The following is a 27041-nucleotide window of genomic DNA, read 5'->3' as shown; positions in this document are numbered from 1 at the left end:
CAAGGCTGGGTGCAGTGGCTCACGCCTGTAATCCCAGAACTTTGGGAGGCTGAGGTGGGCGGATCACCTGAAGTCAGGGGTTCAAGACCAGCCTGACCAACATGGTGAAACCCTATCTCTAAAAAAAAAAAGAAATCAAGATAATTTCTGATAATTCAAGATAATTTTCCTGAATGACTTTTATGTTAGTACTCCTTTATTTGACTTCAAAAGTTCACCAGCCTTGAACATGAAATTCAGGGCTCATTGAAATCTGAACTTAAAGTATCTTTGTAGGCTTACTTTCACACAGTTAAGACTAAAAACATATTAATTTCTAATGTACATGAGAATAAACCTGCAAAAGATAAAATATGGGCACAAGTACAACTTGATAGTGTATAAAACATCTCCCTAGATCATCAGGTACCTTCTTTAGATACCATTCTGAGGAACTCTTCCTGACCACAGAATCTGTAGATTTTCCACTGACACTAAGCAAGTATTCATGTACACCCAATTGTATGCAAAAGCATAGCCATTCCAATGAATTTTCTTTTCCTTAGTGCTTTCTGAATTGGAATCAATTCTGATTCTAAAGTCCAACTTGTATACCAGGGGCTCCAAAGATGATTTGCAAGATGAATCTAATAATGGAGAGGCCTGGAATAAATGACCTAGACCAGACCTTCTATAAATATGTTAATCGTATTTACTAGCAAAAGGAGAATCTCTATCTACAAATGATTTTAGAAGGATATATCTGGTTAAACTAGGTTGATTAAATAAACATAAAATTTATGGGGTAGAAGATTGGGGATAGTAGTTAAGCTGCATAATTAGTGCAATGTAAAAGATGTTAGAAAATGGAAATGACTTCCTTTCGTAAGATATTTCTCCATATACTGTTTAATAACTAATCATTTATTCCAAAGCCAAAACACCTAGTAATGAGGAGAAAAAAGATACTTCTGGGTGTTGCATCAGATGTGTTCAAGCTCTTTTAGGAAAAGAATGCTTTGGCTGTACCTGATGCTTGCCTATATCCTTTGGATTATTTGTCAGTTTGTTCCGGTTAAGAGCTGTGATTCTCATGAGTCTCCTTTAATAATTCAACTCTGTTAATACAGTGGGAAATGGACGACTGAATATTCATAACCAGGAAAAAAGGCTAAGTGATTTCTTCACTGGTTAAGGCAGGTAACTAAGATAATAGCCTTAGGAAAAATAAAAGCTTAAACATTATTTTATCAGTGACCTGGGGAAATGGACATCAGTTTAAGCTTAGGAGTACAGATAAGACACACTAGCAAGAACAGTGATTTTTTAAGAGTTGGAACCTATGTAGAGTATATCAGGTTAGACCTGAGAGTGACAAGTTATACCCAGGAGGGATGTTTTAATGCTTTAAGCCAGTATCAAGAGAATGAAATAACTAAAGACTGTACTGATTTCCTAAGGGAAACCTCTTCTGTAAAGACTAATGTGCTGGGGTGGGAGCTTAGAGGAGGGTAAAGAAGGTATGTGGAGGCTATTTTTACTCTGTTACAGATGCATAAAAGAAAAAAAGAGAGAAAAGTAAACAATATGTTTTATGTGTATGTTTTCTTTAACCAAATACCTATACAAAAAAAAAAAAAAAAAAACAAAAAAACCCAAAGTTTTAGTCCTTTAAAATACTTATCTAAACAATTTGTAAGTTTTTTAAAGTCCCAAGGATTCACATTATAAAGAGTTCCAGAATATTTTAAGTTTCTACCCAGATGCCAAGAAATGCCCTTTTACTTTCCTCTGAAAGAGCAAGTAATAACAACTCTGCAAATTTTTGTAGAATGTCTATGTGCTAAGTGTTAAGGACACAGCAAAAAAAAAAAAAAAAAAAAAATGTCAGACCTATCTCTGCCCTCAAGGAATTGTCTAAGAGCAACATTATACACTGAAGGCACAAAATGAGATTTTTATAGGCTAACAGATTCTAGAAGTATGCTAATCTAAGGTAGAAGTTACTAAAAATAAAAATCCCACTAAAGACAACATCTAAAATCCAAGCTTAGATAAATGACTAAATGATGAAGGTGAATTAAAAGTAAACATTGAGGAAGCCAAATAGAGAAAAGAGAAACTCTTGTAAAATAATCAGCTTGAATTAGAGAGTGGGTTGGGGGTGGCAAGATGGAGAGAGAAGGAGAAAGATGCTTAGATCTATCACATTATCAGAACTTACTTTGGTGGTTTCAGGTCCCTGTGAATTAGCGCTTTGGGTTGCATGCTGTGAAGATAAGCCACTCCTTGGGAACACTGTAAACACCAACTCATTGCATGGGCAGCAGTATAATATGGCAATGGTTCAGCACCATGCAGCACTGCAAAAGAAAGGCACAAACTAAAAAGAACTTTATTGCATTTAACAAAAGACACAATGTGAATGCAAACACTATTAGAACACATGACCAGGTATTTTTCTACATATGCTCCATCAGTCCTGCTTTTAACTTTTTTTCTAAATAAAAAAGATGGAAATATCTAATAATTTTGAGTGGATAACTGCCATAATAGTATGTAACACTTAATAGTATACCTATTAAATGTTATTCATGCATTCAAGTAAAATCAATATACATTACCATGCTTTTTCAAACCGATAAAGGCTTTTACACAGTAATATAAATTATAAGCAGTCTTACGGCACACTACTACAAGAGAGAGGCAGAGAATAGTACAGAAAGAAATAAAACAATGTGTATCAAGTTGTTTGCACCTGTACTTTCTATAATGGCTAAAAACCAGAAGTAATTCAACCAAATAAAATACGTAATGGGATATTAGATATTCATCAACAATAATGAACACATGGGCAGTAAATATGAGTAAAAGTTTACATAAAATAAAGTTAATTAAAAAATAAAATGTAACAACTTGTTTTATATAACTGGTACTATAAGACACAATACATTTCTGCATATGGTTGGTATTTTTAGGGTAAAAGAGCTCTGTTCCACAAAGGTAACTACACAAAGTTTTCTTTTCATTGCTACAAATAAAATGTTCTGTGAAGTTAGTTTTCACATTTGTTTTTAAAAAATTGAAAAAAAGAAAAAAATGGAGCAGAGTGAAATGAAAATATGGGTAAAGAGTTCTAAAATGAGGAGGCTCAAAGTTAGGAGAGGGGAAAAAGAAAAACATCTGAAGATATTTTAAAATCTATTTAATAAGTAATTTTTACTTAAATGCTTTTAATGAAATGCAAAGTATCATCTACTCAAGAAACTGATAGACCTCTAAATTTCCTATACTAATGTTATAGAATCTTTTAATTTGTATTCTTTAGCAGATTTTTAAAAATTACCTCCTTTTGAGACTCTGACAGCAAATTGTGAAGAATGTTAAACAACTTACAGTTTACAGTAAAAGTTTTCAAATTATTTTAATCTACTAGATAAAGACAGGACTAATGACACTCACCATTATATAAAGAGCCCCCTTCAGCATACTCCATCACAAGACACACCTAAAGGAAACATATACCAGAAGAATGAACCAAGAAGCTACAGCATCTTAGGGCCTTTGAGAGAGAATTTAATTCACTCCCCTGATTTTATAGGTATATTAAAAATCATTCTTTTGGCCCCTACTATGTGAATGGTACTAGGGAAGGAAAGCTATCTATGATCTAAGACTGTCTTCTAGGAGTCCACTAAGAGCAAACATGCATGTAAAATATAATCACAAGATATTCTGGGGACTCTTCCAGTACCAGAAAGTAGGTACTGCCACAGGATATCAAAAGCCTCATAAGATGAGGTTATTGGATAAGAGCACACAAAACAACTCTTCTGATATACTGTTTTGCTAAAAGACTAGAAACAAGTCAAATGAACAAACGGTAAGTGTTCTTTCAGAAACACATCTAAGATAGTAGATCAAAATAGCTACATAAACCACAGACTTACATCTGCCATGTCATTTCTTACAGACAGGTGACAATGAAAAAGTAAAAACTTACTGGATTCAAGCAGGCTCCATAAAGCTTTACAATATTAGGATGGTTCACACGGGATAACTGCCGGAGCTGTTAAGAAATTCAGGTTTCTTTTAAAAAGTGATAACTTTTGAAGTATTGATTTCATAGTATCATGAAATTTTACTGTTGTACAAAACATTTGTTTAAATCATTCAACAATCACTATTTACTATATAACAGGCTTTGTAGTCATAGCCACTGAAAATACCAAGTGCCTGCCCAGTATGGCACAGAATCCCTGTTCTCTAGCTCATACAGTTTAGTTGGAGAGACAGACATGTAAATGAATAATTAAATCAATGTGCAAAGTGCTGTAACAGGAGTTATGAACAAAGCAAGATGAGTACATAGAATAAGAAGAGATGAACTCTGAGAAGAAATGTTAGGATATGATCCCAGAGATGGTACTGAGTTACATTATCCAAGCCAGAAGAAGTCACGTTATCATTGTTACCAACATCTTCACAGCTATGATTGAATGGTCTAGCTACTCTGTGTGGGGCCCTGATATACACTTTATAGATATTGTATAATTATCACAACTCTGCAAGGTAGGTATTATCATTTCCATTTTAAAGATGAGATTTTAACCTTAAAGCTCAGAGAGGTTAAATGATCTGTTCTATAGCTAAGAAGTGGGGTTTAAACTTTAGTCTACCTTCACTTAAAATGTGTACTCTCTCTGTATACTTGCCTCCATTCCATTTCCCATTTCTCGAATTAATTCTCTCCTCTTCATTCCCACTGCTATTGCTTTAGTAATCCCAACCTGAACTGCTGCAGTGATTACTATGATCTTCTAGCTGATATCCCTTTTTCAGTTATAATCTTCCCTGAACCAATGATCCACACTGAGGTCAATGAGGGGTTTGGTTATACTCACTTAACTTGTTCTGTATCTCAAACTTCTTTCATTCTTTCTTTTGAAACAGGTTTTGCTCTGCCTCCTGGACTCAAGCAATCCTCCTACCTCAGCCTCTGCAGTAGCTGGGACTATAGGCGCACAGCCACCATGCCAAGCTAATTTTGGTATTTTTTGTATAGATGCAGGTTCACCTTGTTGCCCAGGCTGAGCTCAAACTCCTGGGCTCAAGCAACTCATCCGCCATTCCCAAAGTGCTGGGTATATTACAGGTGTGAGCCATCACGCCTATCCTCAAACTTCTATTAATGCATCCCTCTCCACAGCAAACTGCTTCTTGCTCTCATTCTTTTCTCCCTTCTTCTCTCTTTCCTGCCCTTCTCCCTCTCTTCTTCTTCTTCTCTATTACATACATTATGCTGCTGGCTCATATTCAGTCCACTAATGTCTCTAAACCTTTATACTATATGCTAATAAAAAGCTTTATCTATTTAGAGCCAACATGTGTGGATTTTTGGTCCTAACAGAAGAATTAATATCACTATTATATTTATTTACTATATGAAAATACATGTACTATAGTTCATCTTGCTAAGGCTCAGCACTGAGATTCAGATAGCCGATTATAAAAGCATTTTTTCTTCCTCTCTTCCTAAATCCCACTAAGATGGTAAAGATTTAAAAAATGTTAAGGCAGAACTACAGAAGGATGAAGAGAATGTAAAAGCTGGAAAGCAAATGAAAAGCAATAACTGATACAGGTGACCTAGAAAAGCTGCATCATAAACTGGCAATGAGAAAAATGGAGACAGAAGCAACCAGATTTAGCTCACAAAGCTTCCAAAAGGTTGGGGAGTGGCAGCAGAACTAGGTACCTATGCAAGTGAGCTAATCAAAGGACAGGGGAGGGGACAGGTTAAAAGTTAGACCCAAAGATTCCTTCCTTGACTTCAAACAGCTCAATGGCTATCTCTTATCATCCTCACAGAAGACTAGAGGTTGATTCTTTAGAGAAGGGGTAATAAACACCATCTGGACTGGGGACACCAAACATAAAGGAAGGAATGAGCTCAAAGCAGTTGTCTCTGGGAAGCAGAAAATTAGATTGGAAGAGGCACCGGAAACTGAAGTCTTTTTTAATAAGAATTTTTGCAGAACCATTTGATTTTTTTTTTATATTACATGCACATCTAATTTTAATTTTAAAAAAATTTCTCCATGCTATTACAATCTTTTTGATTTGTAATTTCCTAACATTTAATACATGTTATTTCATCCAGTTTTGTGAAACTGCTAATGTAACAGGAAATGATCAATAACTTTATCTAAACTGTAATAAAAATATTGCATAAAACAAAGCTGAAGCCAGACTCCCAGAGCACACTACTAGAATTCATCTTTCTTCATGCTGACATCGAATCACTTATCAGCACTTCTCAACTCACTCAGCTACTTACATATCACTTCCTCATATCACAAGTCCTCATTTTTCCATGTTGTATATTAAAAAAAAAATCATGAAATATATTTTGAAATTATGATTAAATGGAAAAAGATATAAATTCAGAAGGCTTATAAAGTAGAGGTCATTTATCCATTGGCCAATGAGGTTTAACAGTGATAAAAACATTGATTTAACTAAATAATGTGATCTAATATACAAAATAACAAAGTTAATAAAGGACAAATTTGACAATATGCTAACCTCACGATTCCTGGATTTTTCTTCATCATTCAATTTAATCTATTTCTAAGAGAACAGTTGCAAATTTTCATGCTAAATGAGAAAAATCAAATTTGAAATAACTTTTCTTTAAAATAATCTTGTTTGAGTTTCTAAAAACATTCCGTTATAAATGAATGTATAAAATTTCTTAATTTTAGATAATGGGAAAGCATACCATTTCTATTTTAAAATTAAAATACTATGGTTTGAAATAGATCTGAATTCCATGGATGAAACTGTTTTAATTCAGGGGTGAATTCATTTATGTAGTTAAGTCTCTTTTCCCCTAATTTTTAATCAGAATTAGGAGTATGAATGAATAAATGTTCGTATGGCACTACCTTTGATTAAACCAAATTGCCGATGTTCATGTATACAAAGAAATGACACCTGAGAAACCTATCTGTTTCATAATATCAAATTCACCAAATATCTTAGGTGCAGAACTACATAACAGAAATGACATGTCAACTTACCTCTACGATAAAAGCTTTCCTCTCAGATTCACTTTCTATTTGTTTAATAGCAACATCTTTTGCTCTCCACTTTGCTTTGCAAACAACTCCAAAGGCTCCTCTTCCAACAACCTGAGTTAAACAAACAAACAAAAAAGAATCGGAATCAAATAGATCCAGCAAAATATAAAAAAACTGAAGCTGATCTTTAAGACTTTAAATTAAAAAAAAAAAAGTTGAGGTGGAAATCAACAGTATCTGGATTTGCCACTGAACCAGTATGAATTTTTGTTAAAGTGAGAAGATAATTAAATGCATACTTGTCTCTATCTTTGAAAATATATGACCTAGACACCCATTCATTCTCAAGTAAAACCAAAAAAGACACACAGAGGAACAAAGTAAAGCAATTTGTTAAATGAAGAAACAGAAATTGAAACAGGCAAGATGAATGAGAAGACCGAGATGATTTGGAAAAATAAAAAGCAGGAATATGTAATAAATATTTTCAGCTATCATATTTAAGAAATTAAAAATAGTCTGAATAATTGAGTAGAGATAGGGAATGGAGGAAAAAGGTATAAATATAGATGTTAAAAGATTGGACAAAGGCCGGGCGCGGTGGCTCAAGCCTGTAATCCCAGCACTTTGGGAGGCTGAGGCGGGTGGATCACGAGGTCAAGAGATCAAGACCATCCTGGTCAACATGGTGAAACCCCGTCTCTACTAAAACTACAAAAAATTAGCTGGGCATGGTGGCGCATGCCTGTAGTCCCAGCTGCTCAGGAGGCTGAGGCAGGAGAATTGCCTGAACCCAGGAGGCGGAGGTTACAGTGAGCCGAGCTCGCGCCATTGCACTCCAGCCTGGGTAACGAGCGAAATTCCGTCTCAAAAAAAAAAAAAAAAAAAAGATTGGACATGAAGGACAGACAAAATATAGTATTATTTATTTCATGGCATTTGATTCAGCAAGAAAAACTACAAAAACATTATGAAAAGCAAAAGAAGGCAGAGACCACATATTGTATGATTCCATTATACAAATTGTTCAGAAAAGGCAAATCTATAAAGATGATACCTGGGTCCAAGGGTGAAAATCAGAATTAACAGTAAATGAGTAGCAGGTATCCTGACAAAGTGATGAAATGATAAAAAGACAAAAAACCAAAACAAACAAAAAAAAAAACCACCAAAACCTAATTTAAGGTGGTGGCTGAAAACTTATGGTAGTGGCTGAAAACTTGGTAAATTTGCAAAACCCACCAAATTGTACACTTCAAATGGGTGGATTTTATGATGCGTAAAATATATCTCATTAAAGTTATTTTTCAAAAGTCATAAAAATAAAGATCAGCCACGTATCATACCACTGTTGAAGTCAATTGATGAGTACCGCATGGATTTATTGCTCTCTCGTGTTGTCCTATTTTTACAAATGTTTGAAATTTTCCATCATATAAAAAAAATTGAAGAATACAAAAACAGCTTTTGAAACTTGTTAAAATAAAATCATCTGGACTGGGGGCACCGAACATAAATGAAGGAATGAGGTCAAAGTTGTCTCTGGGAAGCAGAAAATTAGACTGGAGGAGGTATAGGGGACTAAAGTTTTTTTACTAAGAATTTTTGGAAAACCATTTGATTTTTTCCCCCCCATTTATTTTATTGCATTTTAGGTTTTGGGGTACATGTGAAGAACATGCAAGATTGCTGCATAGGTACACACATGGCAGTGTGATTTGCTGCCTTCCTCCCCATCACCTGCATCTGGCATCTCTCCCCTTGCTATCTCTCCCTCTCCCCAGCTCCCCACCCCCCACTGTCCCTCCCCTATTTCCCTCCAACTGACCCCAGTGTGTAGTGCTCCCCTCCCTGTGTCCATGTGTTCTCATTGTTCAACACCTGCCTATGAGTGAGAACATGCAGTGTTTGATCTTCTGCTCTTCTGTCAGTTTGCTGAGAATGATGGTTTCCAGGTTCATCCATGTCCCTACAAAGGACACAAACTCATCGCTTTTGATGGCTGCATAATATTCCATGGTGTATATGTGCCACATATTCCCTGTCCAGTCTATCATCGATGGGCATTTGGGTTGGTTCCAGGTCTTTGCTATTGTAAACAGTGCTGCAATGAACATTCGTGTGCACGTGTCCTTATGGTAAAACGATTTACAATCCTTTGGATATATACCCAGTAATGGGATTGCTGGGTCAAATGGAATTTCTATTTCTAGGTCCTTGAGGAATTGCCACACTGTCTTCCACAATGGTTGAGCTAACTTACACTCCCACCAACAGTGTAAAAGTGTTCCTATTTCTCCATATCCTCTCCAGCATCTGTTGTCTCCAAATTTTTTAATGATCGCCATTCTAACTGGCGTGAGATGGTATCTCAATGTTGTTTTGATTTGCATTTCTCTGATGACCAGTGATGATGAGCATTTTTTCATGTTTGTTGGCCTCATGTATGTCTTCTTTTGTAAAGTATCTGTTCATATCCTGAATGATTTTTTATATTACATGCACATCTAATGCTGATTTAAAAAATTTTCTCCATGCTATTACAATCTTTTTGATTTGTGATAGATTTTATCATTGTAAAAGGACCTTAGTTAAGTACCATCTACTTCAATCTTTCAACTTCCATTGAACCTAAGCACTTTGTATCAAGGCCTTTTTCTTTAGCAAAAAATCTGCATCTGTTAGGCAGGCACTTAATAATGCTTTACATACATTACCTTATTTACACAGGCCTTCAAGGCAGGTACTAATGCTATCCTCATTTTACAGTTGAAGTGCCTAGCTTTAAAGCAGTAAACTAACTTGCCCAAGGCTATATAGCTAACAAGTGTTAAAAGTGCAGTCTGAGGCCAGGTAGTCTAACACTAGAACGTTAACACTCCTAATTGGTAACATATATAAAGCCCTATGTAGGGAAGAAGTTAATGTCTTCCCTTGGAGAAACTTTCACTTTAAACTTACAGGAACAAATTCTTGGCACAAAACCCTTCTATAACAAAGCTGACTATAGCTAGGTTGATCAGATGATTTATTATCTAACTACAGGCACTCTGTAGAGTAAAAAGGGGGCATTAATAATAATATTAGGATGGTAGTTGTAAACTGGGATGTGTATGGCCACTGTAGCCATAGCTTAAATTCCACTACATGAATCACCTAAGGCAGAATGAACATTTATCATATTGTTCAAGATCTAAGCCACTCAAATGGTTAACATTTATTGAATGTTTATTATGTACCTGGTATTATTCTATGTGCTTTTCATGCATTAACACATTTAATTCTCTTCTATTTAAAAGGGAGGCAAATGGTGTCACATGGTTGTAACTTGCCCAAGATCAGATGGTCAGAAAATATTCAGAGAAGCCAGGATTTGAAGCCTAGAGCGTGTAATAATGAACATACTCTATATTCAGCTTCCGTTCATCACTGACTTAAAGGAAATGGGGCTGCCTCTAGGCAAAATTGCAAAGTAGGCCAACATCTCTAGTAGCTAGTCTTTCTTTCGTTAACTTTCCATTTTACTTCTAGCCCTGGGCACTCAGTGTTCTGTGATTTAGGTTCCTGTTCTCCTTCACAACTCTCATCAGACATTTTGTACTTGCCATTCAGTTACTTTATTGTGAATAGAAGATGCTGGCTACCTGGTACCATTAGAATAAATGAAAGAGCACACCCAGGCTCTGAAATCCAATAGACTTGAGTTTGAATGTAGGGCTCTGTCTAGCTATTAGCTCTTAATGGTAGACAAGTTTGAGTTTCTGTTTTCTCACAGTAAAATGGAGGTGCTGAAAAATGGGGGTGCTGACATTTTCCGTTTTGAATATCTATAGGGTTCGAAAGTTAAAATCAGGTATTTCCTCAAATACTTCAAAGAACAGTAAGTGCTTGGAATTGGGTATGAATCAGTAAAAACGGCTGTAGTACTCATTTCTTTTCTTTCTTTTTGTGGGGGAGGGTAGAGATGGGACCCCATTATGTTGCCCAGGCTGGTCCTGAATCCCTGGACTCAAGTAATCCCTTTGCCTCAGCCTTCCAAAGTACTGGGACTACAGGCATGAGCCACCGCGCCTGACCTGTAGTACTCATTTCTCTCACAATAAACTAAGATGAATAACAAGCAGGTCCTAAAACAATTTCAACTTAATGTCAACGTTAGTCTAAGAAGATATGCATAGAGACCAGACTATCTATTGATATTACTATTAAATAATAAATGATTATGAAGTAATTTATTCTTCAACCATGTATTACATAAACACATCACAGCAACTGATACTCACTAGGAATCCCCTTTTTTCATTTTTCTATTCTGAGGCATGTCCATGCAGAGATTCCAAACATTATCTTTATTTGTGAATCACATGTTTGTCATAAAAATTTGACTATTTGTGATTCACAAGTGCCACCTAGTGATGAGAGTAGAGATGATTCTGAGCTTTCAACTTAAAACCATGGGAACAAAATGGGACCAAATGAGGACATAATAAACTTTCTCCTTTTTGCTCAAGAAAGCAATGTTCTAGAACACTCTGAAATATAAAGCAGGCTCATTCCTGTAAGATGAGCGCATGGGCTCTAGAAGTCTCCACTGTTATTAGGGCCATAAGATACTTCGCATGCACAGTACAAGGACAGGATCTAAAAATTACAATAAAGGTTAAGATATCCAAGGTTGTACTGAACTGAAATATATGATAGAAATAATAACTGCTGTGAATTGGAAGGAATGAGATTATAAGCACAGTCAATACTTAAAGAATTAAGTTTCTGTGTATCAAAAATGACTTCACACTTTTAAAAATAGCATAAAGGTAGATATACTGTGGATGAGAAGAAAAAGTATAAAGAATGGACCCCTGCCTCCATGGAATGAAAGTAAGGTAGATAAGAAATTTAAGATTAAATAATAGTAAGTAAAAACTTTTATCAGTTGAAGAGAGCCAAAGGTAAGAGTCTATGATGAAGGCTAATGAACTCCTCCCTCCCCCTTTTCAGGATAGGGTTAGGGTAGGGATTCAAGAGCAAAAAGACTCATACCCCTCACTCCTCACTTAGATCCCTAAGAGCAGGCATTGCCACAAAATGTGCTCTGCAAACACCAGAAACTTCAAAGGAGTAAGGATTGTGGCAAGGAAGACAGACCAAGGAAGGCCCTATCCTGGGTTCCCTCAGCCCCAGTAGAACATGTAAGGGATACAGAAAAACTCTGTGAAGCAAAAAGCAAGGTAACTGAGAATGAAGGAGTCTTCTGACTGCAGGAAGGAGGCTGCTACAGGGCAGTGTTGGGACCTACATCAGAGGTTACGGAATGGTAGCTAGCTTAAATAATGAAGAACACAGCTGGGTTTCAGAGGATTAATGAAAGCCAAGGGGAAGGCCTGGTCAAGCACGCAGGAAGAAATGGGTCAGGTCTTCTGCCTTCCAGGGATGCAAGTGAGGTCTGATGCTGAAAGAATGATGAACTTCGTTTCTTTACTCCTTAAACCAATATTTATTTAACACCTACTATATCCAGCTACTGTTTGGGACATCATAAATACAGAAAGAAATAAGACAAAGGCTCTGATCTGCACAAATGTACTTTCTAGTGTATGTGGGGGGAGGGTAGAAGGAGAAAAGACAATCGCTATACAAACAAAAGATGAGTAAGAAAAAAATCAGACTTCAAAAAAATGCCAACCGGGCGTGGTAGCTCACGCCTGTAGTCCCAGCCTTTTGGGAGGCCGAGGCAGGCGGATCACAAGGTCAGGAGTTTTGAGACCAACCTGGCCAATATGGTGAAATCCCGTTTCTACTAAAAATACAAAAATTAGTTGGGTGTGGTGGCGGGTGCCTGTAGTCCCAGCTACTCGGGAGGCTGACGCAGAGAATCACTTGAATCCAGGAGGTGAAGGTTGCAGTGAGCTAAGGTTGTGCCACTGCACTCCAGCCTGGGGGACAGAACAAGACTCCGTCAAAAAAAAAAAAAAAAAAAAAAAAAAAAAAAAAAAAAAGCCACGCAGAACACCAACAAAATAGGATGCTAAGACCAAGAGACTAGTGGCAGCTCCAGGCTGGGCAGCTTGAAAAGGCCATATAAAGAGGTTACCAATCTGATATTTGGATGACACAAGGTACCAACCAAAAGATCAGGGAGAAGAAACAACTAATATAAAACTTTGCCCTAAGGGAAAAGGAAAATCTCACTCTCTTATTCCCTCTAATATGTGAGCCCCATCTAAGGGCTATGCGCTATTCTAGGCACTGAAGATACAGGAGTGAACAAACCAAATCAAAATCCTTGTTCTCCTACCATGAAAAGGAGTTTAAAATTCAGTCTATGTGTAACGCGAAGGAACTAGAACGATTCAAGGAAGCAAGGATGTTATGTGATTTACATTAAACAAAATCATTACAGCTCTTAAAGAAAGAATTGTAGGAAAGCTAGAATATATAAATAGAGACCCATTAGGAAGCCACTACAGCAGCCCAAAGAAGCAATAATAGCTGCAAGGGCAAGGTCAACGGTAGTGCAGAAACTGGGCAGATCTGGGGCATGTTTTAGAGGTAGAGTCAATAGGGTTTGCTGATGGTCTGCATGCAGGCAGGACAGGTGGAGAGGAAAAGAAATGAATCAAGAAAAACACCTAGACTGGACAACAGTTTACTGAGGGATAAGAATGACGGACTTTTTTTTTTTTTTTCATAACTGACTTTGGTTTTAGTCAAATGAAGTTTAAAAAGCCCACTGGATATCCAAGAGGAGATACTGGTAAGAAGGCAGAAACTTGAGTGAGAGGATCTATGGAGAAGTCAGGCAAGAAGATACAAATTTGGGAGTCAGTAGCATGTAGTCAGTTTTTCTAGTCAAACAGTTGGAAGAGGTAACTCAAAATAATGTGGAGATATTGGGGTCCAGGAACTGAGCTTTGAAGCAGTTAAACATTTCGATCACGAGAAAAGAGAAGGAATGGAGAGAGATCCAAGATTGCTGATCACTAGCAGCTCGGGGTTGTAGCTCTCAGTGAAAGCTCAGAGAACGAGAGGACGCCACACTTTCAGACTCATACACCAGGAGATTCCCAGCGGAGGAGCCCCACGGGTCGCCAGCACGACTCTTGTGGCCGGTGAGACAGTTTTGCTGCTGCCTTGGTGCGGCGGTTCTTGGTGCAGAGTCAGAAAAGCACCATCAATCTTAACGCCGCTGTTTTGTCCGGCGCAGTGGGTTGCTCAGATTTTAGCGCCGGGAATCAACAAGTTAGATGTCCACTCAGAAACCCAACTATAAAGACGGTAATTATAAAGACCACAGATGGATAAATCTATAACGAAGGGAAGAAACCAGCCTAAAAAGGCTGAGAATACCCAAAATCAGAACGCCTCTCCCTCTACAGGGGATCACAGTTCCTCATCAGCAATGGAACAAGGCCTGATGGAGAACGACTGTGTTCCATTAACAGAAGAAGGCTTTAAAAGGTGGATGATAAGAAACTTCTGGGAATTAAAGGAACTTGTTCTAACCCAATGCAAAGAAACTAAGAAATTTGAAAAAAGGTTTGACAAAATGTTAACAAGAATACACAATTTAGAAAGGAATATAAGTGAATTAATGGAGCTGAAAAACACAACAGGAGAACTTTGCGAAGTATGCACAAGTTTTAACAGCCGAATTGATCAAGCAGAAGAAAAGATATCAGAGGTCGAAGACCAACTTAATGAAATAAAACGAGAAGACAAGATTAGAGAAAAAAGGATAAAAAGGAACGAGCAAAGTCTCCAAGAAATATGGGACTATGTGAAAAGACCTAATCTACGTTTGATAGGTGTGCCTGAATGTGACGAAGAGAATCAATCTAAGCTGGAAAATACGCTTCAGGATATTATTCAGGAAAACTTTCCCAACCTAGCAAGGCAGGACAATATTCAACTCCAGGTAATACAGAGAACACCACAAAGACATTCCTCAAGAAGACCAACCTCAAGGCACACAATCGCCAGACTCACCAGGGTTGAAATGAAAGAGAAAATACTGAGGGCAGCCAGAGGGAAAGATCAGGTTACCCATAAAGGGAAGCCTATCAGACTCACAGCAGATCTCTCAGCAGAAACCCTACAAGCCAGAAGAGAGTGGGGGCCAATATTCAACATCCTTAAAGAAAAGAACTGTCAACCCAGAATTTTACATCCAGCCCAACTAAGCTTCATAAGCGAAAGAAAAATAAAATCTTTTGTGAACAAGCAAGTGCTCAGAGATTTCATCACCACCAGGCCTGCTTTACAAGAGCTTCTGAAAGAACCACTACACATAGAAAGGAACAACCAGTATTAGCCTTTCTAAAAAAATACCAAAAAATAAAGAGCATCAACATAATCAAGAATTTACATCAACTAATGGGCAAAACAGCCAGCTAACATTAAATGGCAGTATTAAACTCACATACATTATTATTAATTCTAAATTTAAATCGACTAAATCCCCCAATCCAAAGACACAGACAGGCAAAAAAAAAGCTAAGACCCATTGGTATGCTGCATCCAGACCCATCTCACATGCAAGGATACACAAAGACTCAAAACAAAGGGATGGAGAAAGATTTACCAACCAAATGAAGAGCAAAAATAAATAAATAAATAGAAAGCAGGAGTTGCAATTTTTGCTGATAAAATAGACTTTAAAACAATAAAGATCAAAAGCAGCAAAGAAGGATATTACATAATGATAAAAGGATCAATGTAACAAGAAGAGCTAAAGATCCTAAATACATACGCACCCAACACAGGAATACCCAGACTTATAAAGAGACTTAGACTCCCACACAATGATAGTGGGAGACTTCAACATCAATATTAGACAGATCAATGAGACAGAAAGTTAACAATGATATTCAGGACTTGAACTCAGATCCGCAACAAGTAGACTTAATTAACATTTATAGAACTCTCCACTTTAAACACACAAAATATACACTCTTATCAGTACCACATCACACCTATTTACAGGTTTAAATGAAATATTGGTTGGCTGCTCGTTAGTTATTTTCTTCCCTCATTTTTTTTCTCATGTCTCTATTATTAAGCACAATTATAGGCATACCCATTTTTAGACTGCATTCTAGCTCGGGCAATAAAGCAACACCCCCGTTCTCTCTCCCTCTTCCTCTTTCTTCCTCTCCTTCATTCTTTTTTTTTTATTCTTTTTCTTTTCTTTTTTAAAAAGAGAGAAGGAATGGGCAAGAAATAGGAACAGTCAATATTGTAGCAGGAAAAGTAGGAGAGCGTCAGAGAAGCCAAAAGGAAATGATGTTCCACGAGGGAAGCAGATATAAGGAGAGTGAAATCATATGCCAGTGGCTCTAAAAGTGTGGTCTCTGGTTCAGACGCATCAACATCACCTGAAAATTTATAAGATATAAATTATCAGGCTGCAACCCAGAATTACTGAGTCTGATGGTAGGGCCAAACAATCCATGTTTTATCAAGCCCTCCAGGTAGTTTCAATGTTTGAAAACGACTGCATTAGGCCAATCATTAACATAATAAGGCAAGATATTTCAGTGGAAGCCATCACACAGACCAGAGAGCCCTCCCTTGCTGTTGATACTATTTATGGAAGCTTTCCACAGCACCCAGATGTCATCTTGGGCAGGAGAAAGAAAAAAGGAAAATCCTCATGAGGGAAGACTGAATTTTGAAATAACTGAATTTGAAATAACTGAAATAATCTTGAATTTTCTGAGTAAAAGAGTTAAAAGAGATAAGTTTTACATTGAAATTATCCTTGTGGCAAGATTAAATGCTTTTCTCTATTGAGTTGAAAAGAGGAATGACTTATAATTGCAGTTATAGAAAAACAGTTACATTTCTGAACTTTTCAAAAACAAGAAAGAAATAGAGACAGGGTTTTTTTTTGAGATAAGGTCTCACTCTGTCGCCCATGCTGGAGTGCAGTGGCATGATCTTGGCTCACTGCAGCCTCTGCCTCTCTGTTTCAAGCAATTCTCTTGCCTCAGTTCACACAAAAGTAGCTGGGATTACAGGCATGCACTATCATACCCAGCTAATTTTTGTATTTTTAGTAGAGATAGGATTTTGCCATGTTGCCCAGGCTGGTCTTGAACTCCTGAGCTCAACAGATCTGCCCACGTTGGCCTCCCAAAGTACTAGGATTACAGGCATGAGCCACTGAGCCACTGCTCCTGGTCAGAGACAGGAGATTTGAGCTTTAAACAAAAAAGAGAGTATAAGCATATATCCATAAGAGTAGAAGATAGAATAATTAGATGATATACAGTATACAACTGGTAAAGTTGTTTCATGCTATATTTTGCTCTCCCTCCTCCACTCTGACATTAGCTCTCTAAGGGAGCAAGTCTGAATGGGAATTAGAGGCGGTAGAAGGTGCTATGTAGCTTGAAAAAAGCTTCCCAGGGCATTCCAACTTACTTTTCATCCCTTTCTTCAAGAAATAAAGTTTTAAGGAAAAGCAATTTTATTATCTGTATAACGATAATGCAACCTTATATTTAACAATATATTACAGCTTGTAAAGCTCTTTCTTACAAATATGATGGAGTTTGAGTTTCACCATAAACCCATGAATATATAGGAGTTTTAATTCCCATTTTAGAGAGAAGAAAACCAAGGCTCCAAGAACTGAAGTTACCTATTCAAGGATCATGGAATTAGTAAATCAGAGTCAGCTTTCAGTTATGTTTCATGGTGCCAACAAAAGACGCCTGCCAGATACACACAGGACTTGGTCCAGTGCTTGGTACAGAGAAAAATGCTACTCAAAGGAAGCAAGTATGATACAACTAATAACAATCAATTTTTCAAAATATTATATTCAAATCAGACTTTTAGCTGTTCAGAAGGGGGTTTTAAAAAGCCCTAATCTCCTTTAAGAAAAAAGACTGAAGTTGGGTTAATAGAAGGCTTGTGTACAAAGGGCTTATGGTAGTCTCCAAAGATGGCTGTCAACAATCCCTTCTCCGCCTGTCTCTGCTTAAGAAAGAGTTCCATTTTAGTTTCCTTCACTGATTGTTTCTTCCTCTGTCCAAATCTTAGATGCTGACACTTTCCAGGGTTCTGACCTTGGCACTTTTCTTTCTGAATCTGTTCTCTAATCTTATGGCTTCATACTCTCAAATCTCTCCCATTCAGGTCTTCTGCCCAAGCTCAAGATATATTTAAAACTGCCTTTGAGACTCAGGGGTCCCACAAGCTTCTTAAGTTCAATATGTCAAATACTGACTCCATTATCTGTCCCTCACTTGTGCATACTGTAGTTGACCTGAACTTAGTTAAGTAGATTTACAGATATTATCTCATTTTACTTAAGTCAGTCCTCACATTTTAGAAAGGTTTAATTTAGAAAGTACTTACTGCAACTTGAGTCATGATCAATTGATAGTATGGAACCACACCTTAAGCTTTGATAATCACTCTTTCATCTCCCATTATTGAAAAACATCTATTTTATACACACACACTGAAAACTGTGAGTATGAAAAATAGAGAATATTTTGTTTTACCAGTGGGAGACAGACAAAACAAAACAAAAAAATGTAGATACCAGCTCTAACAGGACACGCTAGTTAAGAAAGTTCATTACTGTCTGCAATTTAGCTCTCTCAGGCTATGTAAAACAGCACTCCACTGACTGGGGAAAATCTTACATGTATACAGATTTTAAAAATCTATCATATATACTTAAGAAGATGTTTCAAATACAAGTATCTTGGTAACAAATTTATTTATTGTATTCATCGGGAACATAAAAGAGTGAAGATCAGATAGATGTGTAATAATAATATGACTGGACTTCAAAGGCCAAGACTAAAAACACATAAGGAGATGATGTACATTATTAAATAAGGAGTGAGCCAATGTTACAAACTACAGAAAGCAAATTTGATGTTTTTCTTGACATATGGTAGATCAACAGAAAAAAGTGGCATAGATGACTGCTCTTGAGACATACCGGCAACTGAGGTGAACAATGAAAAAACTTAATATTCAAGTTATAAAACAAAGAAAGCAAGCCACTTTTTATTTACTATCAAATTTCTAGTCCACACTACTCACAAATCAAACATGCTTTTTGGATTGTATTCTTTTCTGATTAATATAGTTTATTTGACACACTGTGATTAACATTAAGGTTTTCCATTTTTAAAAATTTTTTATAGAGACAGGGTCTCACTACGTTGCCCAGACTGGTCTCAAACTCCTGGCCTCATACAATCTCTCATCTTAGCCTCCCCAAGTGTTGGGATTACAGGTGTGAGCCACTGCACCTGGCCCAACATTGTTTTAATTGACAGTTTTTTCCCCAAAGCTGAACTTTTATCAAAAGGGTAAAAAAGAGAACATAACAAGTTACAAATAACTCCCCGATTATACAATCCAACTAAGATGGTGACCTACAAATTAATATTTCAGATATTCTTCATAATCCTTTATAAAAAACAGAGGAATGCTAAAAGGACTTTGGTCTTAAAAGGGAGGTGAATTTGTAAATATTTCCTTCTAAATTTATGAATGTTTTCTAAATCAAAATGTTTTTGATTAATTACTTTATGATAAACACTTCTCCCCCTATGGTTGAATCCTCTTTGTTTTGAGTCTACAATTTTAGTCTCATACAATTAAGTAGATTTAAATTTAATTTCTTAATAAAAAAATAGAAGAATGAATATTTCCATGCAATTATTATTGAAAGGCACAAAAACCAAAATCAGGTTTTGTGTGTATGTGTGCTATTTTTAAAGAAAGTAATTCCTTTAAAAATTAATTTCTTTAAGATGTAAGATGACTCCATTCCTTCAGACGTGTCAGGTTAAAGAAAACAACCAAACACACACCCAACTTAACTAAATGTAAAAGGATGGATGGCTTTGTGCTCTTAATTATTATTAAATAACTCTTTTAATTGTTCCCAATTCATGTTATTTTTAGTTCAGTGACTATAGCTGTCAGTTTTGTTTGGCCCAGTTTTATGAGCTATCTGAATGGACCCCGGGTGATGCAGCCATTGTCTGGCTAGAAATGCGGAAGATGACAGAACAAGCATAGATCACACATTTATTAGTTAGGACTTGGAGCGTCCAATGATGTCAGAACTTCAATATCTATTAATAAACTGTGGCAGAGTAGAACTGCCATCTGCTGACAAGATGGATTCGATAACATAAAAGTAAAGCTTTGATTATTCAAACTTTCTTCTGAATTTTTCATGCAGTCTCTTAATACCTGCCACAATACATCTCACCCATTTACTAGACTTTTATTTCAAATAATATGCTCATGTTATCTTTCAAGCTACACACGCATAATACAAAAATTATCTCTGTAGCTCTCTTAACTATAGAAATTCCAGATTTCTACTGAAATCAGTGGTCACTCAGTTTCACATGAAAGAATGTATTGATTATTTTGGGTATCCATAATTAAATAGTGACTAACAAATCTATGTACTCAGTTTGTTTAGACCACTATAAATTAGGTTTTTCTCTAATACCAATTTCCCATATATTTATAACCTAATCCTACAAAATATACATAACTGTTGAAGTTCTATGGTAGTATATTTTAGCTTTCAAAAGAAAACCTTTGTGTGTTTCCTTAACAAAGCTGAAGAATATATATGGATGCTGCAGTAATTGTATGTGTCCAATACTGTAGCCTTGTTCCTACACTATAGTTGAGGTCAGCCCCATGAGTCTCCCTTTTCAAGAGCAACCATTGTAAATAGGGTCTTTTTAGCTCTCTGTAGTAAAGACCCACCATACATGGCTTACTCACAGCATCTGGCCCTTTACAGCATCTTTTATCCTGCTAAACAAAAGTATCTGCTAATTATAATGGAATCAACATCAAAATAAGACTCAGATCTCATTTCTAATGTGCTGCCTTAGCCAAATCACATAACTTAGCTCCTGTTTAATCACATGTAATATAAGAGAAGAAAATGGGCATTTAATTCTCATGATTATGCTATGATAATTTCATGTACTCATTGAACAAATACAGAGAACCTTCTAGGTCCCAGGCATTAAGTTTATAAAAGTGAATAAGGCACCTTACATTTTGCTGAAGGAGAGATATAACTTCAGTTACTGTTAAGAACCATGAAAGATAATAGAAAGGACAAAGATCTAGGTTGCTTAGGGAATGCTTCTCTAATTAATAACATTTGAGGTGGGACTTGATTGGTGAGGAGTCAGTCATCTGAAGTTCTAAGGAAACAGCACTTCAGGCAGAGGAACAATTGCAAACAAAATTCATCTTAGTGACTTTCCCAACCCATGATGGGCACTTTATTCAAAACCTAGTTTAAAACTTGTCCCTACTCAATGGAACCTTCTGTGATTAACTCTATTTTCAAATTATGGCTTAAGTGTTCAATTTACACTATATTCACAGTTTTAAATTTGTGGTCTATAGTTAACTGTTCTGTGTTACTCCAGTCTCTATAGTTAGCTGTTCTGTGTTACTCAAGTCTCATACTAAGACATTTTAAGGAGATAATCCTAGGATTCTTTTTTTTTTTTGAGACAGTCTCACTCTGTTGTCTAGGCTAGAGTACAGTGGCATGATCTCAGCTTACTGCAATCTTTAGTTCCTGGGTTCAAAATGATTCTCATGCCTCAGCCACCCGAGTAGCTGGGATTACAGGCATGTGCCACCACACCCAGCTAATTTTTGCATTTTTAGTAGTGATGGGGTTTCTCTGTGTTGGCCAGGCTGGTCTTGAACTCCTGACATCAAGTGATCTGCCCACATTGGCCCTCCAAAGTGCTGGAATTACTGGTGTGAGACACCATGCCAGGCCCTATTCATCTTTTATAGTACCTCAGAGTTTTAGGTACAGATGAGAATGTTCATTAAATGCTCAGGACCAACTACACTAAAAAGGAAATCAGTATTTTGTTTCCCCTTTCCCATATTAGGTTTGGTTATAGAGTACTTCAGACAGAACTGCAGTGACATTGTAAATCCAGTGGAAAGGGCAACTGACTCACAAGTGAGAAATCTCAAATTCAGTTCTCAGCTTTACCATTTACTTAGGCATGTGGCTTCTGACAAGTCAAACTCGATGACTCCTTGTCAATATCTGTAAACTGGGATATCATTTGTCCTGTCAACCCCGGATTAGTTGGTCACCAACAAAATGCTATAGGAGACCATGAAAATTGTCTTTGAAGAACTTCTAAGCTTACTTTAGAAAACAGTTAAATACTGGAAACAATGAATGTGTTTTCATTTTAGAACTGGAAAAGACCTTAAATTATCTTGTTCAATCCCTCATTTTACATAGGTAACCACAGGCCCAGAAAAACGTGGTGACTTGATCGAAGTTACAAAAATATATTATGGCAGAATCCGTACAGCATCTAAATTTTCTAATTTTCAGTCCAGAACACTTTCCATTATACCACCCTGTATAACACTTCTTGCAACCCACCCCTGAAGTACATTCTTTTATTCCAACACACTCTATAGCCAGATCTAGATGGTAAAAACTAAATGACTTTAAAAAAGTACCTAGGCAGATTTCTGAGGCTGAGACCTTACCCAATTGGATAGCAGAATTGAATCTAAGAAGTGACAACTAATACTACTGAGTTACAATATTAGAAATGCAAGATCAGCTGATGTCTTAGAAATATGTATCAACTAAAGGACTGCATATTTAGCCTGTGGTTGAGGTTTTTTTTTTTTTTTAAACTTTCTAGTTATATTGATATAATACAATTATATTGAGAAATACAAAATATGATTTTCTTAATTTAGAAGGTAATATTCTCATACAATATAAAATACTGAAAGCAACCTAAAATAGTTTTTGTTTCTGGCTATCTTCCTCTGTTATTTTACTCACAATTTTACTGGAAGTGTAATCTAAATTGACAAAGAGCTAACAAGTGTCCATGGTTCACCCTGGATTGTATAACATTGCTTTAATGTGTGCAAATGAAGATGATGGAAATTATGTAATGCTTTCAATATCAGAAGGGTCCAAATTCAACCTTCTATGCAAAAATGAATGAAGTATTAAAAACGAAAAGGAATAAAACAAAAAACCCAAATAACTGCCTACCATTAGAAAAAAAAAATTTTATCTATAAACAAAAACCTACTCCTTAGAAATGTCCTACATACACACACACCTCCACATACACACAAAGGTTGAAACATTATCTAAACTGAGAGAAGTGTCTTGGAAACACACAAACCTAACAAGCAGCACCAAGAAGCGAAACAGCTTAAGGAGAAAAGCATCAAAATCATAACTACCTGCTTAGTAACTTGTTTTTCCATGAATCAGGAATGTAAAAAGCCTTAGAAAGTAGCAAACAGAAACTAAGGTATTAAGAACCAAATGAAGTTTGTGAAAGCATTTAGTAGACCATAAAGCACAAGTTATTATTATATAACAATTTGTAGTCTACAAGCATAGCAATTCACCACAGAGCAGACGCAAACACTTATTTAAAAACTGCAATTCTTGTATACTGACTCACTGAATTTTTATTCTTAAAAAAGAATATTAGCCATGAAAGCTGGATCAACTATCCACTTCTGGAAAAGGAATTTATCATAGCCTTAATGTAAAAAAAAAAAAAAAAAAAAAAACATTAAAAACATTTCTCCCTCTTTTCAGGTCTTCTTTTAGCCATTTGACCTTAAAGCAGGTCACATTTCCTCTCTGGAACTAGGTTTCCTAATATGTATCAGGCCCTGTGGTAGGTGTTTTGCATATAATGTTGAAGACGATGATCTGTTATGCAGATAAAATCAAACAGAATTTATTATCTCTTTCCTACAGTAAACTAAAATTTAAAGGAGTTGGGAAACTTGCCCCAAATCACACAGCTAATAAATGGTGTATCTGATGCACTGAACTTTCCTCTAATTCCAAAGACCTTGCTCTTCCCATCATATTATCTTGTAAAATAAGGATGTTCTCAATGATCTCTAAAGTTATTTTTTGTGATAAAAATACATATAATCCAGTAATCCACTACTCTTCCAAAACATGCACAGGAAAAAAAATTTATTTCTTGAACGTTATCTCACTACTTTGAACTTGCTGATACTTAAAAATAATTTTACAATTTTAAAGTAGACACAACTTGTTGACAATCTATAGTATTTCACTAGGTTTTTCATGGGTATATAAAACGCAAAGTGCTTAAAAATTAAAAAAAAAAAAAGGCAAATAAAAGGTAAGAGCTGGTATTTTAAACCAAAGTTTTTAACAAATTCTAGTGTCTTTAAAATATATATACGCATTTTTACTTTTCTAAATTTTATAGTCATTAGAACCTAATTTATCTCTCTGTTAATTTGAAAAGAAGCAATGCTTTAAAGTCACATTGAAATAACTGGTTCTAAAATAAATTACTGCAGAATAAAGAGAGGATATGGGTTTTCTGATAGCGATTTCTAGTCTAATGTTAATATTCTGATTGTCACTGTACATTCGTTATCTCTTCAGAGTATGCTACTTGAAACATATTTTGATCGTAGACCAGTCTATGTTACTTATGGTGAAATTTACCTACATTAACCCAACTGAAAGCCGAGCATTTAAATTGGAGAAATTGAAAACCATTCGGTGCTGAGCACCATTTGGTGCTTATTAGGCTTGATGATCTATTAATTTAACAAGCATTTATTGAGCACTCCCTACATGCTAGGCACTGAGGTAGAAGTCGAACATCATACAATCTTTGACCATTAAAAACATTACGGCCAGCGAACTGAAACTCCAGAACGGCTACGATCTTCGCTGAAACGACTACTTACAGATACGAGAACTGGTGGACAACAGTATCTCACCAGTTCATTCTCCTGTTTATCACCGGGATATCAAATCCAAAACCAAGAGTGACCAAGTGGGGGAAAAAAAAAGCTACTCCCGAACAGTTGAGCTCAGAGAGTAACTCCCACTCCCGCGTCACTGAGGGATGTGGGGTCTCCCGGGTGGACCCCGCAGGGTCCCGCGAATTAGAGGGTTCGGGGAGGCACCTTCCGAGCCAGGACCTCTGAGGCACAGGCAGAGGCGGGGTCGGGGCGGGCCGGGACCGGCGTCTACATGCCGGACCTCGCTCACCTCTTCCACCTCGATCTCCTTGTAGTCTATCTCTTCAAAGTTGAGGACCTGAGAAGGGGCTTCGATCATCTCACCGGCCGAAGACGAGGAGGAGGAGGAGGCGGCTGAGGCTGTAGACATGATCCCTCGCGGCGCCCGGGGGGCCCGGGAACGGTGCCGCCCGGACAGTCCGGGTGAGACCCGTGCCCACCCGCCTCCGGACCGACCTTCAGCCTGGAGCCGCGCACTCCTACCACCCGTCGGTCCGTGGCGGGTGTAGGGGCAGCAGCCACAGCCGTGTCCCGGCTCTGGCCCCGCTGCGTTTTCCGCTGCCGGGCCCCGCCCACTACACTTCCGGTTCCGGGCTGAAATCGGAAACAGGAGGCGGGCCATAAACTCTGGGGGAGGAGAGGGGAGGGGAAAATTTTGTGACTTGGAAAGAAAAGGAGGGACACGTTGGGGGTGGGGTGGAGTAAGCGAAGAAGCGAGCTTGGACCCTAGAACAAATTTCGCGAGACCTTTATTACAGGGCCTCAGCAACTGGATGGTAACGCGAGAACTGACGCGTAACGTAATTAAAGTGCGCGAGCGGAAGTGGCGCGGAACATGACGCAAAATCAGTACGGTTGGTCCTTTAAGGACCAGCGGGAAAGATAAAACCTGGGGTTTCGTCTCTGCTGAGTGAAATGTGTTTTGGCCTGACTTCCTCTCCTTTTAGGTGCCTGCAGACAGGCAAGATGGTGTTGAATTGTGTTTTTGTGACGAAGCTTACCTTTAAGTTTCAGCCCTAAACTAGACCTGTTTCTTTAAGACGGCTTACGAAATGTATTTTCCGCAGTGTGGGATATGGAAGGAAGCAGTTGCACCTGTTACTTTGAGCTCGTCCCTGACACTATGAGAGATTCTGAAAGAGCGAATCAGCTTATGCAACATGAATAACTGTGGAGGTTGAGTGCTCACGAACAGAAATTAATATTTTGGTGTTCAAACTTTATATGAAGGAGGTGGATAAGATACTTATAATTTGGCGTGTTCATCTCAAGTTATGGATTACTAGTGCGAGGCACTGTTGCTTTAGATTGGTAAATGAATCATCAACAATCGTCTTGAAAATCAAATGTTTACATCTCCATTTTCAGGACTTGAGAAAATAGGCTCAGACTTTAAAGCAATTATGGTCCTCTGAAAGTGGATCAATCTTGTCCCCGAAACGGGCTGCATTACCCATGTTGTACTATCAGCACAAGTTTTAATTTTAAACTAACTGTTGAACTTTATTTAGTCCTTTTGACATAAAGCCTAACTGTGGAAAATTGGAGTTAGAAATGAAGATTTAAAGACCAAGGATGGATTCATGCTAATGTCAAATTCTAAATTTCAGTAAGAGACTGAAAGAGGGAAGTGAGGAAAATCGTTATTGGAATGTCACCAAAGGAAAGCTCTCCAATGAAGAAGAAGGCAACCAAGTATATGCTGTATAAAAAAGAATTATGTTAAACACAATTGGGATTGTAAATAGGTCATTGGATTTGACCATCAAGAAGTTACCAACTCCTGGGAAACATTCTGTCACTTTTTATCATGTTCTAGTGACATGCAATGACAGTTTGATGAGTGGATAAAAAATGAAAGAATAATTTCACTGTACATACTCTCTTTTAATGATCTTACTTAAGGCCTTTGTTTCTCATACCATTTTTATAATGATGACTCCTAATCTCCCAATACTCAAGATTTTTCCTGAATTCTGGACCTATTGTACACCTTTATTTAGATATAACACCTAAACTTCAAGATACCACAGCAAATTCAAAAATTGTCACTCACCACAAATATATTCCTGAGTGCTTTTCTGTATCAGTTAAGGAACCCATCACCCAGTTGGTTGTCCA

General features: G+C 37.0%; 1 protein-coding gene across 4 annotated transcripts in view; it reads right to left on the bottom strand.

The window, feature by feature from the left end:
• MAP3K7 (mitogen-activated protein kinase kinase kinase 7) overlaps positions 1–25701 on the bottom strand; it is a 76304-nt gene extending 50603 nt beyond the window's left edge. For all 4 annotated transcript variants that reach the window (XM_032275236.1, XM_032275238.1, XM_032275237.1 and 1 more), the window contains exons 1-5: positions 25171–25701; positions 7065–7175; positions 3983–4048; positions 3442–3487; positions 2204–2342 (exon numbers count right to left, since the gene is read on the bottom strand). In XM_032275236.1, the coding sequence (XP_032131127.1) occupies positions 2204–2342; positions 3442–3487; positions 3983–4048; positions 7065–7175; positions 25171–25542 (734 nt within the window). In that variant the 5' untranslated portion in view covers positions 25543–25701. The remainder of the gene's footprint in view (positions 1–2203; positions 2343–3441; positions 3488–3982; positions 4049–7064; positions 7176–25170) is intronic.
• Between the last annotated feature and the right edge of the window lie 1340 nt (positions 25702–27041).

This window comes from Sapajus apella, unplaced genomic scaffold (assembly GCF_009761245.1).
Source record: "Sapajus apella isolate SASKATOON/1434 unplaced genomic scaffold, GSC_monkey_1.0 scaffold6, whole genome shotgun sequence".
NCBI classification, from domain to species: Eukaryota; Metazoa; Chordata; class Mammalia; order Primates; family Cebidae; genus Sapajus; species Sapajus apella.
The sequence above is the reverse complement of the archived record's forward strand: the minus strand, read 5'-3'. Positions and strand labels throughout refer to the sequence as shown.